The following is an 18175-nucleotide window of genomic DNA, read 5'->3' as shown; positions in this document are numbered from 1 at the left end:
CCTTATTGGTCAAATAGCCCTTACACAGCCTGTAGATGTATTTTGGGCCATTGTCCTGTTGAAAAACAAATTATACTCCCACTAAGCGCAAACCAGATGGGATGGCATATCGCTGCAGATTGCTGTGGTAGCCATGCTGGTTAAGTGCGCTTTGAATTCTAAATAAATTATCAACAGTGTCATGAGCAAAGCACCCCCACACCATCACACCTCCTCCTCCATGCTTCACAGTGGGAACTACACATGCAGAGATCATCCGTTCACATACTCTGCGTCACAAAGATAAGGTGGTTGGAACCAACAATCTCAAATTTGGATTCATCAGACCAAGACAGATTTTCACCGGTCTAATGTCAATTGCTCATGTTTATTGACCCAAGCAAGTCTCTTCTTCTTATTGGTGTCCTTTAGTGGTGGTTTCTTTGCAGTAATTCGACAAAGGAAGGCCTGATTCATGCAGTCTCCTCTGAACAGTTCATATGTCTGTTACTTGAACTTGTGAAGCATTTATTTGGGCTGCAATTTCTGAGGCTGGTAACTAATGAACTTATCCTCTGCAGCAGAGGTAACTCTGGGTCTTCCTTTCCTGTGGTGGTCCTCATGAGAGCCAGTTTCATCATAGCGCTTGATGGTTTTACGACTGCACTTGAAGAAACTTCCAAAGTTCTTGAAATTATCCGGATTGACTGACCTTCATGTCTTAAAGTAATGTTGTTTCTCTTTGCTTATTTGAGCTGTTCTTGCCATAATATGGACTTGGACTTTTACCTAATAGGGCTATCTTCTGTATACCAGCCCTACCTTGTCACAACACAACTGATTGGCTCAAATGCATAAAGGAAAGAAATTCCACAAATTAACAAGGCACCACTGTTAATTGAAATGCATTCCAGGTGGTTCCCGCATGAGAGAATGCCAAGAGTGTGCAAAGCTGTTATCAAGGCAAAGGGTGGCTACTTTGAAGAATCTCAAATATAAAATATATTTTGATTTGTTTAACACTTTTTGTGTTACATGATTCCATATGCGCTATTCCATAGTTTTGATGTCTTCACTATTATTATACAACGTAGAAAATAGTAAAAAGAAAGAAAAACCCTGAAATTAGTAGGTGTGTCCAATCTTTTGACTGGTACTGTATGTAAATAAGGTATTTCTGTAGTTTTATTTTATACATTTGCAAACATTTCTAAAAAACTGTTGAGGAAAACTAGGTAATACATTTTAGAATACGGCTGTAACGTAAATGTGGAAAAAGTCAATGGTCTGAATACTTTCCAAATGCACTGTAATGCTTTGTTTTCAGGACCACAAGTAAACTCATTTGCCACATTTTTTGCAGTTTTACTTTAGTGCCTTATTGCAAACAGGGTGCATGTTTTGGAATATTTGTATTCTGTACAGGCATCCTTCTTTTAATTCTGTCATTTACATTTTGTAAGTTAAGAACAAATTCTTCTTTAAATTGGCAGCCTACACCGGCCAAGCCCGGACGAGCTCAGCCAATTTGGCGCCTCACTATGGAACTCCCAATCACGCCCGGATGTGACCCAGCCTGGATTCGAACCAGGGGCTGTAGTGACGCCTCTTGCACAGATGCAGTGCATTAGATCGCTGCACCACTCAGGAGCCCATTATTACAACACCCGTCCTGTCTATTTGGAGAGGGGGGTGCTCTCTCTGCTGTTTCCTGAAGTCCACAATCATCTCCTTTGTTTTGTTGACATTGAGTGAGAGGTTGTTTTTCTGACATCGTCTGTAAACCTATTGGGTTGGTATGCCATTTGCAGTGGGTCTAGGGTGCCAGTAAGGTGGAGGTGATATGATTCTTGACTAGTCCCTCAAAGCACTTCATGATGACAGAAGGCAATACAGGCCTGGGGAAAGCTGTGTAATTTAAATCAAACCAAAAGAGGAAGAGGAACTGTAGGCTACTTTGGTGAATTTACAAGGCATGCAAAACAAGACATTGAGAGATTAAGATTACTGAGAAACATGCGCACCGCGATTCTTTCAGCCTGCCCCCCTCGCCTGGGGAATATTCATTACGCTGATTCAGTTGCAAACGTTTCTTAAACTGAAGCAAACGGAACAAATAGGAGAGGGACCTACCGGAATTTGTCCAACAGAAACGAATTTTAGTTGCATGTTGTTGTGCAAATGTTTGGAAAATGATTACACCCTTGCTCTTCGCTAATGATGCGAGTGTGTCTTCGGTCTGTTTCGTGTAGAATGCCCTAGGCTATTAATTGATGATAGGCCCTGCTTTACTGAAGTTGCGAGACATTGCAAGACAAGAAATTGCAAGATACAGCACTCCATTGAAAGATACCGTTTTTGATTACCGATAGATATGCCTAGTTTACGGTTCTGACTGTCTGCCTGGTGACTGGCCTGCCTACACTGTTCCTCTCTCTCTCGCTAGCTCGCTATGAAATACGCACATTTTTGTGTTCACGGAATTACGGCAACTAATCAGTCTCTGTTCCAAACATACTGAATCTTAGGAGTTGATTGCTAGCGGAATCGGATCCTGTAACTCAGAAATGGGAGTTGACGCCACTACATCATCGTTGTTAAATAACAGCTGGGAAAAAGGCAGAGAGAGAAAGGCAAGCGACCGCAGCAAAGTCCTGTATGGCAATACTCTGAGAAGTTAAATGAGAAGGACATTCAAACTGGAATGTAGAATAGAGGTACAGTAATGGTAGTACAGATCTAATGCTGAACTAGCAGAAGGGGACGCACCGTGAGACAAACAGCGGCACAGTGAATTCACGTAAAATTTGATGAAAAGGCCATTTAAACGTTATGAAACTATTTCAATATGTCACATCCCTAATTATAGCCTAATGTAGATGTATCAGGGCCGCAGGGAAGCGTGTGACGAGGCAGCATTTGCCACATACCTTTTTAAATCAGGTATTTTGATTTAGTATATTAAAATATATTGACGCAAAACCGTCAAGGGCAAAGTGCTATTTGATTTGTCAACTCGCGCACAACCTCTCTGTCCTTCACATCGAAGTGCTGCTGACTGGCTTGTTGCGTGTCTTGACCAATCAGATTCACGGAAATTGTAGGTCACGCGGGCCGGTCACAACGTTCAAGCTGCGCTCTCCACTTTCCTCCAGTTTTTATTTAGCAAGAGTGATAACACATCACACTCCCGACAGACAAGCAATGTAGCAGCCTAGACACCTAAACACAAACCATCTGACATGCTGAATTGCATGGAAACAATACTATTTTTCCGTCTGATCAACTGTAGGTTACTAACAACAGCTGCTGCATAGTCTACTATTGGATCCATCTCTCTGGCCATGGTGAACGAAGCGGGGACGTTATGTATTTATAGCCCATTTGTTTGTGAGATAATGTGAATGGTATCAAATGTGGTTTATATTCAAACTTGGGCTGACCATGCTCCCTAGACTGTTTCATTCCAAAAGTTATCAACTGGATTTAATCAATAAATACAATAGCTGACAACCTGAGGAAATGTTTTAATAGCCGACAGTTGCATAGGGTAGGAGGACACGATGCAAACCTGCATAACTCAGCCCTGTGAGTTGTATTGTCCATTCATGATGCTTTCTCTGTGTTGGTGTATGAAACCCCCCTATTCCTATTTTAAAATATAATTCATATGAGGTAAAAGGTTGCTGCAGTTGGACAGGGTTTTCAACCTCCCCTTTTTTCCCCAGGAGATATTAAACCATGTGACCTAAATAGAAAATATTAAACATTTTATAATAGATCACGTCATACTGTATAAAGTTTAACCTGGTTAGGTTACCAGATTGAGAAACACTACGGGCCCCAGAATGTTTTGTTGGTCACACCACTCAGACCTGTGGTACCACCGCTGAGATGTATAGATGCTTGCCCCAGGAATAAAAAATAACAGCCATAAAACTAACAGTATAGACTCTGGAAAGGCAAACTCCTGGTATGTCTGCATTTAATGTCTGTTTGGTAATAAACCAACAAACTCATCTTCTTTGACTTGTTCACAAAGTTGCCAAATGAATGACACCCCAGCTAAGTACAGTACTCAACATATGCCTGCTTGTTTCAGTTCTATTCAGCATACTCCAAAATATGGGGCAAGTCACAAATATAATGCCATAATGCCACATGATTGTATGTGATGGTGGTTGTATAATTGCATAAAGCTTATTATTGGGTGGTTCGCTTAACACAAAGAAAACACGTAGCGGCTGTGTTGTGTTCCGACTGCTGCTGAGAACTGCAGCCTGATTTAATGCCCGTTCATCTCGGAGCCCCAGGCCCTGAGCCTGCCTGCCTGCCTGCGCTGCCTGCCTGCCTGCACTGCCTGCGCTGCCTGCCTGCGCTGCCTGCCTGCGCTGCCTGCCTGCCTGCCTGCCTGCCTGCCTGCCTGCGCTGCCTTGGACCAGAGTGGCTGGCCTGGCATGTGAGTGGTGAAGGGAGTGAGTTCATCATTTCTCCTCCAGTGATTGTCCACTCTGGGAAAGTTCTTCATTTCAATTAGCAGGACAAGTGTGCTGTGGACACCTGCCACCCTTGAAGCCATTCCCATATTGAAGAGTTAGGAAACAACGTGCTCTCAGCCAGTTAGCCTACCAGCCAGCCAATTAGCCTACCAGCCAGCCAGTTAGCCTACCAGACAGCCAGTTAGCCTACCAGCCAGCCAGAGGCTGTCCCTCCCTACCCAGCCTTAAATGCCTAAGGTGGATGTTCCTCACGCTGTCACAAACTGTAGGTACACACAATGTACACACACACTGTAAAAACACACTGTAAACACTCAAAATTGGGACAGAGTGAAATGTAACATGGGCAATAAAAACCCTGAGCCAGAGTTACTGACAAACAGAGAACGAAACACGTTTTTCTCTAAAGGACGACGATAACCTGAGGGCTTGAACATTGCTGTACATAAAACCTTTCTTTCATAAATTGTACATGCGCCAGAACCCCATGCAATGCTGATTTAACTGCTCTTTAATCCTACAGCCTCTACGTTCTTTGACAGCCACATTCTCACTCCACTCAGGGTTAAAAATAAGCCTGCCCTTAAGGGTCCGAAGACAAGTCAAGGTGTGATTTCACCTTCAAATTCCTTCACAGTGTCATTGCTCTTTAGAAACAAACACCTTATAGCCTACATAGGTCTGCATCTTTCTATATTGTTAAAAATGTCCTTGAGTCAAATTCATGTTTATTCAAAAATGATTGCATAATTGATATCAAGGGTGCTTTTTTGCATAAAACAGCCCACAGAGCAGAAAATATCAAAGCACTGTACAAATCTGTCAAATACTGTAACATATGCTTGAATATCAACACAGTCTGCACTGGAACGAAGTACTGTACACTCAGACTAGACTTCTGTCAGTATTATCACTATTACTGTACACCATTTTTTATATATATTTTGTAAAACCTTTATTTAACTATGCAAGTCAGTTAAGAACAAATTCTTATTTAATTGGACTTCACATGAATAGGTGCATAAAAAACGGTCATAAAATACAACATTTTATCTGTCCCATACACTGGATAGGTAGAGTGAAATGTGTTGTTTTACTGTGCAGCCATAGTAGTACAGTACCCCTGGAGAAAAGTAGGGTTAAGTGTCTTGCTCAAGGGCACAGACAGATGTTTCACCCTGTCGGCTCAGGTATTTGAACCAGCAACGTTTCGGTTACTAGCCCAACGCTGTAACCGCTAGGCTACCTGCTGCCGAAAACAAGGGGGGGAGAGAGACTGTATCAAGAAATTAGCACATCCCCTAGCTGTTCTCAATTACATGCATGTAGCCATACCCAGCCTTAAGATAACATGTGCCTCGGCTTGGAAAGCTTTACCTCTGTCATTCCTGTTTGAAACCTGATCAAAGTAACAGAGTAGCAATGCCTCTCTTTGTGTTAATAAAAAAAAAAGAAAATGCCCCAATCTACCTCAGCGTCTTCAGGGAAAAACATTGTATGAACAACTACAATGTGATCCTCTCTCTCAATCAAATGCAGCAAAGTCTTTAGAGCAGTCACCCAGGGAAATTCTACCTCACTACAGTTTCTAGACAACATGCTGATGTAAAAAGTACGGTGGTGGTGCAGCTACAGGAGAAATCAGACAGCCAGTCATCTACCTGTAGCAAGCTCCAGACCAGCCTGACAGTGACACTTGCATACCAAAACCAATCTGCAGGCCGACATGCCGTTTCATGACCAGACCCTCTCTGCAGGTCAGCAATGTACCCAGTGTTACAGAAACCAACCAACAAACTAAAAGTCCTCTCCATGAGAGGTTAAAACATGTTCAGCATGTTGTCTTACCTTGGGCTGAGCACGTCTAGGGAAGGCAACTTTTGGATCGATCTGGTAAATATTTAAAAAAGGACAAGAGAAAGAGGAAAAAGGGAGATTAGATAGATATCAATCATTATCAAAGTTGTCAATCACTTAAACAAAACTAATCACAGGGATTTGGATGTGTGGGTTTAAAGCATTCCTCGTGGATCACAAGACTATCCCACAGACCGGCATGCACGACTTGGACAACGTTAGGATTACCGTCGCAACTGACAGTACAGACACGAGGGGTATTCAAAATCAGGCTTCGATTCCCCAAGTCCCCTTCAGGACTTCTGTTTTCCATCCTTCCCCTCTGTCCCTGGTCTGAATAAGTCCTTGATCACCAGGTGAATGGACTCCTTTAGCCAATCAATGACATTAAATCTACCAATGGACTACCAGGGAGAGAAAGACCCAGCTGTACTGGGAACCTTTGGGCTCAAGCCTCCTACACTAGTAAACAATTATCGGTGTGGGATTTCACATCTTCCCCACACAGATGAATCAGAAGTCATATTAAAGCTGGCTGATTTAATCAAATGCACAATTTTATTTCCTTTTGCATCGTCAAATTGTCCTGGTCCGTCATTCACATAATCCTGCATTACTCCGTAGAAGCATAGCTGACTAATAAATCAATAGCCCTTCACACATCCTGGTCCGTCATTCACATAATCCTGCATTACTCCGTAGAAGCATAGCTGACTAATAAATCAATAGCCCTTCACACATCATGGTTAGTCAAGGTATATTGACCAAGAAAATGCATAACTAGCATTAATTCCCAGGTTAATATTTAAGCGCTATGTGAAAAATGTAAAGAAAAAAGCACCATACCACATTTTTTTGATTGAAAGCGCATTTAGACTGCATAATCAAATAATTGTAGAATAATTAAAAATCGAAAGTCCATTCAAAATATATTACATTTGAGTTTTCTTTAATATACTTTGTGATTTTGGCAATGCCCTTTATCTACTTCTCCACAGTCAGATGAACTCATGGATACCATGTTTATGTCTCTGTGTGTAGTTTGAAGGAACTAGTGCTAGCAAAATTGCTAACTAGAATTAGTGCAATGACTGGAAGTCTACAGGTACAGTTGAAGTCAGATGTTTACATACACCTTAGCCAAATATATTTAAACTCAGTTTTTCACAATTCCTGACATTTAATCCTAGTAATAATTACCTGTCTTAGGTCAGTTAGGATCACCACTTTATTTTAAGAATGTGAAATGTCAGAATAATAGTACAGAGAATGATTTGTTTCAGCTTTTATTTCTTTCATCACATTCCCAGTGGGTCAGAAGTTTACATACACTCAATTAGTATTTGGAAGCATTGCCTTTAAATTGTTTAACTTGGGTCAAACGCTTTGGGTAGCCTTCCACAAGCTTCCCACAATAAGTTGGGTGAATTTTGGCCCATTCCTCCTTACAGAGATGGTGTAAACGAGTCAGATTTGTAGACCTCCTTGCTCGCACACTCTTTTTCAGTTCTGCCGACAAATTGTCTATAGGATTGAGGTCAGGGCTTTGTGATGGAAACTCCAAAACCTTGACTTTGTCCTTAAGCCATTTTGCCACAACTTGGGGTGGTTGGGGTCATTGTCCATTTGGAAGACCCATTCGCGACCAAGCTTTAACTTCCTGATGCCTTGAGATGTTGCGCCAATATATGACGCCATCTATTTTGTGAAGTGTACCAGTCCATCCTGAAGCAAAAGCACTCTCACAACATGATGCTGCCACCCCCGTGCTTCACGGTTGGGATGGTGTTCTGTCAATATAGGACTCGTTTTACTGTGGATATAGATACTTTTGTACCTGTTTCCTCCAGTATCTTCACGGGGTCCTTTTCTGTTGTTCTGGGATTGATTTGCACTTTTCGCACCAAACTACGTTCATCTCTAGGAGACAGAACGCATTTCCTTCCTGAGTGGTATGATGGCTGCGTGGTCCCATGGTGTTTATACTTGCGTACTATTATTTGTACAGATGAACGTGGTACCTTCAGGCGTTTGGAAATTGCTCCCAAGGATGAACCAGACTTGTGGAGGACTACCATTTCTTTTTCTGAGGTCTTGGCTGATTTATTTTGATTTTCCCATGATGTCAAGCAAAGAGGCACTGAGTTTGAAGGTAGGCCTTCAAATGCATCCACAGGTACACCTCCAATTGACTCAAATTATGTCAATTAGCCTATCAGAAGCTTCTAAAGCCATGACATAATTTTCTGGAATTTTCCAAGCTGTTTAAAGGCACAGTCAATTTAGTGTTTGTAACCTTCTGATCCACTGGAATTGTGATACAGTGAATTATAAGTGAAATAATCTGTCTGTAAACAATTGTTGGAAAAATGACTTGTGTCATACACATAGTTGATGTCCTAACCGACTTCCCACAACTTTGGAAGTATGCTTCCCAAAACTAGTTTGTTAACAAGACATTTGTGGAGTGGTTGAAAAATGAGTTTTAATGGCTCCAACATACAGTTGAAGTCGGAAGTTTACATACACTTAGGTTGGAGTCATTAAAACCCGTTTTTCAACCACTCCACAAACTTCTTGTTTACAAATTAGTTTTGGCAAACATACTTCCAAAGTTGTGGCAAAATGGCTGTACTTGTTGAGTGTAGGGGGCAGTATTTTGATGTTTGGATGAGAAACGTACCCAAATTAAACTACCCTTTTCTCAGGCCCAGAATCTAGAATATGCACATAATTGTCAGATATGGATAGAAAACACTCTAAAGTTTCCAAAACTGTCAAAATAGTCTGTGAGTATAACAGAACTGATATTGCAGGTGAAAACCTGAGGAAAATCCAACCAGGAAGTGCTGTTTTTCCTGAAACCTCTCTGTTCCATTGCATGCCTTCCCTCTATTTAAAGGGATATCAACCAGATTCCTTGTCCTATGGCTTCCACATGGTCTGAACAGCCTTTAGACATAGTTTCAGTCTTTTATTCTGAAAAATGAGCGAGAAAGTTCACATCGCGTCAGTGGATGGCTGGGTGCCAGCAGCCAATTATCAATTATATATTGTAAAAACAACCTGAGGTTTGATTATAAAAAACATTTGACGTTTCTACGGACTTTACGGATACTATTTGGAATTTTCGTCTGCCCCGTCGTGACCTCTCGAGCCTGTGGATTTCTGAACATAACGCACCAACCAAATGGAGGTATTTTGGATATAAAAATAATCTTTATGGAACAAAAGGAACATTTATTGTGTAACTGGGAGTCTCGTGAGTGCAAACATACAAAGATCATCAAAGGTAAGCGATTCATTTTATTGCTTTTCTGACTTTCGTGACCAAAGTACAAGGCTGCTAGCTGTTTGTAATGTTTTGTCTGCTGAGAGAGATGTCCTTACATAAACGCTTGGTATGCTTTCGCCGAAAAGCTTTTTTGAAATCTGACACGCCAGGTGGATTAACAACAAGCTACGCTGTGTTTTGCTATATTGCACCTGTGATTTCATGAAAATGTAATATTTTTAGTAATTTAATTTGAATTTGGCGCTCTGCAATTCAGCGGATGTTGATGAAAATGATCCCGCTAAGGGGATGTGTGCGTCAAGAAGTTAAGGACAACAATGTCAAGGTATTGGAGTGGCCATCACAAAGCCCTGACCTCATTCCTATAGAACATTTGTGGGCAGAACTGAAAAAGCATGTGCGAGCAAGGAGGCCTCCAAACCTGACTCATTTACACCAGCTCTGTCAGGAGTAATGGGCCAAAATTCACCCAATTTATTGTGGGAAGCTTGTGAAAGGCTAAAAGAGTAGACCCAAGTTAAACAATTTAAAGGCAATGTTACCAAATACTAATGGAGTGTATGTAAACTGCTGACCCACTGGGAATGTGATGAAAGAAATAAAATCTGAAATAAATCATTCTCTGTACTATTATTCTGACATTTCCCATTCTTAAAATAAAGTGGTGATCCTAACTGACCCAAGACAGGGAATTTTTACTAGAATTAAATGTCAGGAATTATGAAAAACTGAGTTTAAATGCAGTTGGTGTATGTAAACTTCCGACTTCAACTGCATCTGCTATAAACTTCAACATTGCGCGAACGCTAGTTAGCATTGGCTCGCACAAATACCTCTAACTTCCTTCATACTGGCACAGAAACTGTGTCCAAAATCCCAAAGTATCGCTTTAATCGCTTCAAAGCCACTTAATGTTTCCCTCCTGGAAAACATGATTTTCATTTCAAATCAAATAACACTGACTGGAGTCATCTACTCTTTTAGCTCACATTATGGATTCACAAAACATGGTTATTACGAGATCACATCGCTGCATGCTTTTACGCAGAACAGCTAGATATAATTTCCTGATTCCATCCAAGGGGTTATTATGGCAGCCAATATGAATTTGAACATTTGGGTTCGGATTTAATACAATGAGGCCTGAAAACAAAAAAAGGCATTGTATTATTCATCATTGCATCAGTTTACTGCAAAACAGTCATTTATGTTTTCACTATTTATTACAGAATTTGCTCTATGTGCTGAACTGCAGATATGTGAATTGTCAAAAAGTAGCTCAAACTAAATGTGAGATATAAAGTCAGGTGTTAACACCAACCACAAGACTGCCTCAAGAACAACTTGTGCAAATCAAACATTCATTTGAACATTACATTTTCCCCTCACTTCTAAAATTGAAATCATGCACAAGAACACATCCTGTTAAAATGGGACAGTCAATGCATTAAAGCAGCCAGGACATTCAAGACACATTTGCCATTTGTCACAGTAAGGTTGAATATAGCCCCATCATTCAATTGTCCTGTGAACAAAGGATTTCTCCTTTCACATTTTCATCTTTAAGGCCACATAGCTAAAAGGGGGAAAAGACCATCAGTGGAATATTGTGGATAAAGTAGGATGAGAGCTTGTCAATTGGAAAAAAAAGAATAGAAGGAATGGAGGGGAAATATAACAGAGAGAGCTGTCGGTGTGTGACGGACAAAAATACTAGACACTGGTAGAAAGTGACTGTTTGAATTCAGCTGACTGAATGCATTAGCAGAGTGGGATGTGATTTAGCCAGAAAAGTGTTCAGTCTACAAGAGATTGCTTTTACAAATGACATCAGCAGAAATCCTATTGTCGACAGACACTGAGTATTATTCAACCCCAAGCCTTCATTTCCATGTTGTCAAGGATTACATAAAACATGATGCATGTCAAGTATACGCAGTGTGTGTATGCAGTACATGCCTCAGCGTATGTAATAGAGGAAAATACATGTGCCGTAATGGAAAACCACAGGTATCTCCAATTGAAATAATGCTAAAACTCTGATCGTATACCTGTGAAGTAACTCTGTACTAAAACTAGTAACAACTTAGAATGTTGTACAATTAATGAGGGTTTAAGGGCATTTTGCAATCACAGACTATTCTAATAGGAAATCATGTACATTGAATGTTAGAGGAAAAATATAGCAACTGTATCCTGATGAAAGGAAGAAAAGGACAACAGCAGCTGCATTGGGTTCCCCATGCTGACAAACCAAACCATGTTGCTGTCTGGATTTCAATTTCCCAGTCTAGCCTCACCTGGCAGTGTTAGAGCCAATTTATGCTTCATCCGAAAATGTGGTCGGAGGCGCCATATGGATGATGTGACGCAATTGAAGAGCTTCCGGAGGCATGCAGAGGCCAAATTGAGCTCTGTACCTCATCGTCGTGTGCCTCGCTCCGCATTGACATGATTGGTTGACAGTGAGTGAGAGCGGGAGGTTCTGTATAAACACAAGCTCACTTCCTTGAAAACTTCCTCCACAACAGCTCTGCACTTCTCTGCAAAGTACAAAAAGTATGAGTGCCCTGACTTCTGCAGAGGCCATATCACCGTAAATCCTGCATGGCCAATGCAGACGGTAGACTGACCAGGCAGCACCTTTTAAAGGCCAGTGTGTTTTATGTACATTGAACCAAAATAAGCACAACATGAAACAATTTCAAAGATTTTACTGAGTTAGTTCATATAATAAAATCAGTCAATACAAATTCATTAGGCCCTAATCTATAGATTTCACGAGTAGGAATAATATAATAATATAAATATATTATAATAATAATAATAATAATATGCATGTTGGTCACAGATAGCTTAAAAAAAAGGTAGGGTGTTGATCAGAAAACCAGTCAGTATCTGGTGTGACCAACATTTGCCTCATGCAGCACGACACATCTCCTTCACAGAGTTGATCAAGCTGTTGATTGTGACCTGTGGAATGTTGTCCCACTCCTCTTCAATGCCTGTGCGAAGTTGCTGGATATAGGCGTGATCTGGTACACGCTGTCGTACTTGTCAATCCAGAGCATTCCAAACATGCTCAATGGTGGACATGGCTGGTGAGTATGCAGGCTATGGAAGAACTGGGACATTTTCAGCATCCAGGAATTGTGTACAGATCCTTGCGACATGGGGCCATGCATTATCATGCTGAAACATGAGATGCTGGAGGCGGATGAATGGCATGATAATGGGCCTCGGGATCTCGTGTTCGTTGTCTGTAGCTTATGCCTGCCCATACCATAACCCCACCATGGGGCACTCTGTTCACAATGTTGACATGAGCAAACCGCTCGACCACAGGACGCCATACAAGCTGTCTGCCATCTGTCCAGTACAGTTGAAACTGGGATTCATCCATGAAGAGCACACTTCTCCAGCGTGCCAGTGGCCATCGAAGGTGAGCATTTGCCCACCGAAATCAGTTACGATGCCGAACTGCAATCAGGTCAAGACCTTGGTGAGGACGACGAGCACACAGATGAGCTTCCCTGGGAAGGTTTCTGACAGTATTTGAAGAAATTCTTCAGTTATGCAAACCCACAGTTTCATCAGCTGTCAGGGTGGCTGGTCTCAGGCGATCCCGCAAGTGAAGAAGCCAGATGTGGAAGTCCTGGGCTGGCATGGTTACACTTGGCCTGCCGTTCTGAGGCCGATTGGACATACTGCCAAATTCTCTAAAACGACAGAGGCGGCTTACGGTAGAGAAATGAACATTCAGTCCGCATGCTAATTGCACACTCCCTCAAAACTTGAGACATCTGTGGTATTTTGTTGTGTGAGAAAACTACACATTTGAGTGGCCTTTTATTGTCCCCAGCACAAGATGCACCTGTGTAATAATCATGCTATTTAATCAGCTTCTTGATATGCCACACCTGTCAAGTGGATGGATTATCTTGGCAAAGGAGGAATTCTAACTAACAGGGATGTAAACCAATTTGTGCACAAAATTTGGCAGAAATAAGCTTTTTGTGCATACGGAACATTTCTGGGATCTTTTATTTCAGCTGATGAAAAATGGAACCAACACTTTACATGTTGAATTTATATTTTTGTTCAGTATACATTTCCATACGATGAAGTGCCTTTTTAGTGTAAGAGCTGTTTGAAATTACCACCTGAAATTTCAGGCCGTTTTGGTGGGATGGAGTTTTGACATCACCAGGTGATAAATTAGTTAATAGACCAAGAAAGTGTTCCAAACCGCTCTGCCAATAACAGCAAATGTATATTTTCCCCTCCCCACTTAGACCACTCCCAGACAGTCCTAGCTTGAGAAATTGCCCTTTGCTTAGAAGCGGTTTCTTTTCTACCATTTTAATTGGAGAAAAAAAATCCCAGTAAGGTACTTTGTTACCCAGAAATGATTTGATATTGAGATAAAAATGGCTGCATTGGGCCTTTAAGGTGAGATGTGACTCCCCTCTATTTCACACTGCACCAGCACTTTAATGTAGAACACCTCCCAAGGCACAGAGAGGGGAGTCGGCAGCTCAATGTTGACTCTATTACATTATACCACACAAGCAGTAGATCCTCTAAAGATTCTACTCTAGGTCCCTTAATGCATGGATGTCATCAGCTGTTTTCGAATAATCCTATGTAGATGCAAGTCCAGAAAGGAGGAGGGGAGAGAAGGCATCAAAAACACTTAGATACACATCGAGAGTTAAGGAGAGGGAGAGTGTGTCTACACTGCTTCCTTTGCTGGGCTAAAACTGCATGTCCTCTCAAATACAGATTTCCCCTATATTTGTTGTTTGTTTGCAAGACTAACATTTGCCCCTTATCAATAAGGTTTTGCCTTATTAGAGGCGTACTAATTCATCTCAACATTACATTCAAACCTGCAGTCATAATGATCCCTGTATTATTACAAATTCATTAGGCTACAAAATAAATTGCATATAGATTAACAAAGAAATGCGCATTTAAATTAATATCAGTGTAATTTTTCCTGAGGTGAGGTGTGGGAAGCTACAGGCATTTCCTTCTTCAGCTATCTGTTTTATAAACCTAGAGCTTCTGGCAATATCAGAGCAGTTCTCATGAGTCCTTGAGGACAATCTAGGCTGCTTGTATTCACTCCACCGCTCCTAAACTACAAGCCCATTGAACACTGGCTCACACAGCTGAGTTAGAGCATATACTGCAGCATCTACATACAGAACATGACAGTGTGACTTTACTGAGCTTTCAATTAATTATTTTGGTCCCACATTACAATACATCTTTACATGGTAGTTACATTGGCAGTTGCTGTGTAACTACATATTATTACTTAACCTACAACTGCTGTAATGTTTGTGTCATGCACAATTTCAAAGACAAAGCACTAGAATCAAAAATGATCAAACTATCCAATATGGAGAATCAAACACTAAACGCAGAGGGCGAATCATCACAACACCATTTTTTTGCAGTCATGGCATTCCTCTGACCAACTGTCACCCTCAGATAAACATGAAACCTGTAATTAAAGTTTCAGTTAGAATCTATCCAATTTCATAGGAAGCTGGTGGGAGGAGCTATAGGGGGACGTGCTCATTGTAATGGCTTGAATGAAATAAAAAGAACGAGTCAAAGATGTGGTTTCCATATGTTTAATATTGTTATTGATTCCATTCCAGCCATTACAATGAGCCCGTCCTCATATACCTCCTCCCACCAAACTCATTTGATCCATCCATACATTCAGAAACAAAATATACTGTAACAATAAATTAAACAATAGCGGTATGTTTTTATGGCATTCACTAGGGATAACAGTTAGTCTTGGGTTTGTGATTTAAAATGGGTCATGTTGTGCAAATGTGTGCACTTTAGCAGACTTGCAGTGACAGAGGAAGTGTATAATATGCAGACGGAGGGTGTGTGGTAATATGCAGACATCTGAGATGAAGACAGGGGTAAATGGGTGGATACTGCAGCCAATGACAGTCTATTGGGAATTGGGAAGATGAAAAATGAAAGTTTAAAATCAAGATAGGGTGATTTTAAAAAACATTTATTTATAAACTGCATTTTGTAAAAAAGAAAAGCCAATAATGCCTGATGGTGCATAGATATGGTGCGTGAAAAACAAAGCCAAATATGTACAACAATGTTAAGCCTACTAAAATCTATAAAGACAGCTGGGAATGTATTTTCACAAAAAACAAATACAGAATAACAATCACTTTATATAATATGCAGATTCAACAATAAACATGTTCCCCCATCTCAAAACACTCAGATGTTCCGTTGCAGGTGCCATTAATACTCAAATGACTTTATGTAACATGGCACTCAATACTCAATGGTAAAGATAGGGTTAGCAGAAGGTCTTGTAATTTGAAGGAGGGTGGGCTACTTATTGGCATCAAGTGCATGAGGCTGTGAGAGTGAATAATCAATAACTCAATGGGACATAGTCAATCATGCCAGACAGGTGGGTCACAAAACCACAAACACTTCATTTAAAACGTGACAGAAGAGAGGAGACATACCGTTTTTGAGTCTAATTCATGGTGTTGCTGAGCTAAGACGTTATCTACACTGGCAGCATCTACGTAAGTAACGAATCCGAAGCCCCTGTGGAAAAAAACAAGAAACATTGTAAGCAGTGAGTCAGTCAGTGGGGGCAGGAGAGTGGTCAAACAGCCCATCGGTCAGGAAAGTATAACTACAGCCATTACATGGAAACAAATAATAAAGCCAAATGACAGGCTACATTGTAAATCAAATCAAATTGTATTGGTCACATGCACATATTTAGCAGACTGCTGGTGTAGCGAAAGAGTTGTAGACTAACAAATATATAATGCAGCCAAATGTTACATTGTAACACATATTTACCAACATTAGCTATTATGGAGTATGGTAGGCAACTTGATATCAAAAGAGTTTACCTTTCATATCAGATTCAATTATTTCTTAAATGTAAATGCCATTTCCTTTTATTGCTGCACAAGGAATCATGTGAATGAATAGTGTAGTCTAATTATTTCCTATATTTTCAGGAATATTCAAAGATCCTCCAGTATTCTATCTGAAGTGTCCGGTCAATGTCAAAATGCGTTACCTTCTAAATGGGCTGATTCAATCGCTTGTAAAAGCGCAACAAAAATAAATGGCTGATTGCTTGCTAACTGACGTTGTGTTATAAGGACACTGCAAAACCACGTACGTTAACAATCAAGACAAATACAAACACAGTGGGAAAATACTTGCTAATTACCTGGAGCGTTTTGTCGTTGGATCTCTCATCACCATACATTCTCTGATTTCCCCGAATTTAGTAAAATAGTCTCTAAGGCTGTCTGCGCAAAGAAAAACAAACAGAAGGTTACTGGACGTTTTCATTCGTCTGTCAAATATATAATAGTCTATGTACGAGCTTTAAAATGCCTATAGCCATACACATAGGGGTCGAATAGAGGACTTCAAATGATTGGAAATAAAAATAACCTTGCGCGCACTAAGGTACACGCGCGCTATGAGGTACACACACACACACACCATATCCCCCCCAACACACACACACACAAAACACAGACGTTGCAACCAACACGGGCAGCCTCAGCTACCACAGAACACAACCCGACAATGCCACACTGTAGTCCGCAAATTATTTTCTTACCTGGCGAAGTTTGCCAGCTGAGGCCACCGATAAACATTTTACTGTAAGGAGAAAACATAGCAGAAGTGAGTCCAGATGTCAGATCGGCCATTTTGACATGTAGCTAACTACTTGCTATAGCGACCAAAAGCGAGCAAAACGTTGGCAGAGCAGCAGCAAGAGCGCTGTAGTTATCAAACACAGCGAGTTTTAGCTATAGAAAAAGGGGGCAGGCCCGTTTGTTAATATAATCAAACAAAGGTGTAGTTGACTGCACCCGGAAAGCAACATCAATGTCAGTGCTTTGATAAGCCTTGCACTATTGATACAATGTAGCTATAACGATAAAAGTGACAATGCTATTTGCAGTCTTACCCCGGGTCGTGTTGAGAATCATTAGGACTTCCTCCAGATGTGGCTTGGCTCCCGTCTCCCTCCATAGCTAACCCAACTATAGCCAGTAACTAACGAAGACGCACAAGGCTACACCGAAGCCCGCTAAAGAAAATATCACTGAGCTGGGAATGCAAGCGTCACACGTGGAATCAGCTCAGCCTGTCTCCCTTCCCTCCCCCTTCCCTCCCCCCCCTTCACCCACATGGGGCGTGGTAAGGGCTCGTCACCTAACCAATTCAATTGACGTCATTAAGCATTCCCCGCCCATATCCAGCTGTACTGTAGCTCACCATTGTGCAGATTTGTTGTGCGTGTGTGCGTGTGTGTGTGTGCTTGTGCGCTAACAACATTTTCTATCCATTTACACAGACTGTAAGTGACCTTGCCTGATAAAGGCTATTTCCTAGATTGCCATGATACTGGAATATATTTCAGATGGCCATCTGTGATATCTGTGAATTTGACATAAAACACCAAATCAGTTCTCTGCAGTTGGATGGGCAG

At 41.1% G+C, this 18175-nt stretch overlaps 1 protein-coding gene across 1 annotated transcript in view; it reads right to left on the bottom strand.

Moving 5' to 3' along the window:
• The window catches only part of LOC112265653 (RNA-binding protein Musashi homolog 2), a 299548-nt gene extending 281704 nt beyond the window's left edge, over window positions 1-17844 (bottom strand). The window contains exons 1-5 of the mRNA XM_042296317.1: window positions 17651-17844; window positions 17297-17337; window positions 16895-16976; window positions 16164-16248; window positions 6327-6368 (exon numbers count right to left, since the gene is read on the bottom strand). Coding sequence (XP_042152251.1) covers window positions 6327-6368; window positions 16164-16248; window positions 16895-16976; window positions 17297-17337; window positions 17651-17715 — 315 coding nt within the window. The 5' untranslated portion in view covers window positions 17716-17844. The remainder of the gene's footprint in view (window positions 1-6326; window positions 6369-16163; window positions 16249-16894; window positions 16977-17296; window positions 17338-17650) is intronic.
• Between the last annotated feature and the right edge of the window lie 331 nt (window positions 17845-18175).

Source organism: Oncorhynchus tshawytscha, linkage group LG13, assembly GCF_018296145.1.
Source record: "Oncorhynchus tshawytscha isolate Ot180627B linkage group LG13, Otsh_v2.0, whole genome shotgun sequence".
NCBI classification, from domain to species: domain Eukaryota; kingdom Metazoa; phylum Chordata; class Actinopteri; order Salmoniformes; family Salmonidae; genus Oncorhynchus; species Oncorhynchus tshawytscha.
The sequence above is the reverse complement of the archived record's forward strand: the minus strand, read 5'-3'. Positions and strand labels throughout refer to the sequence as shown.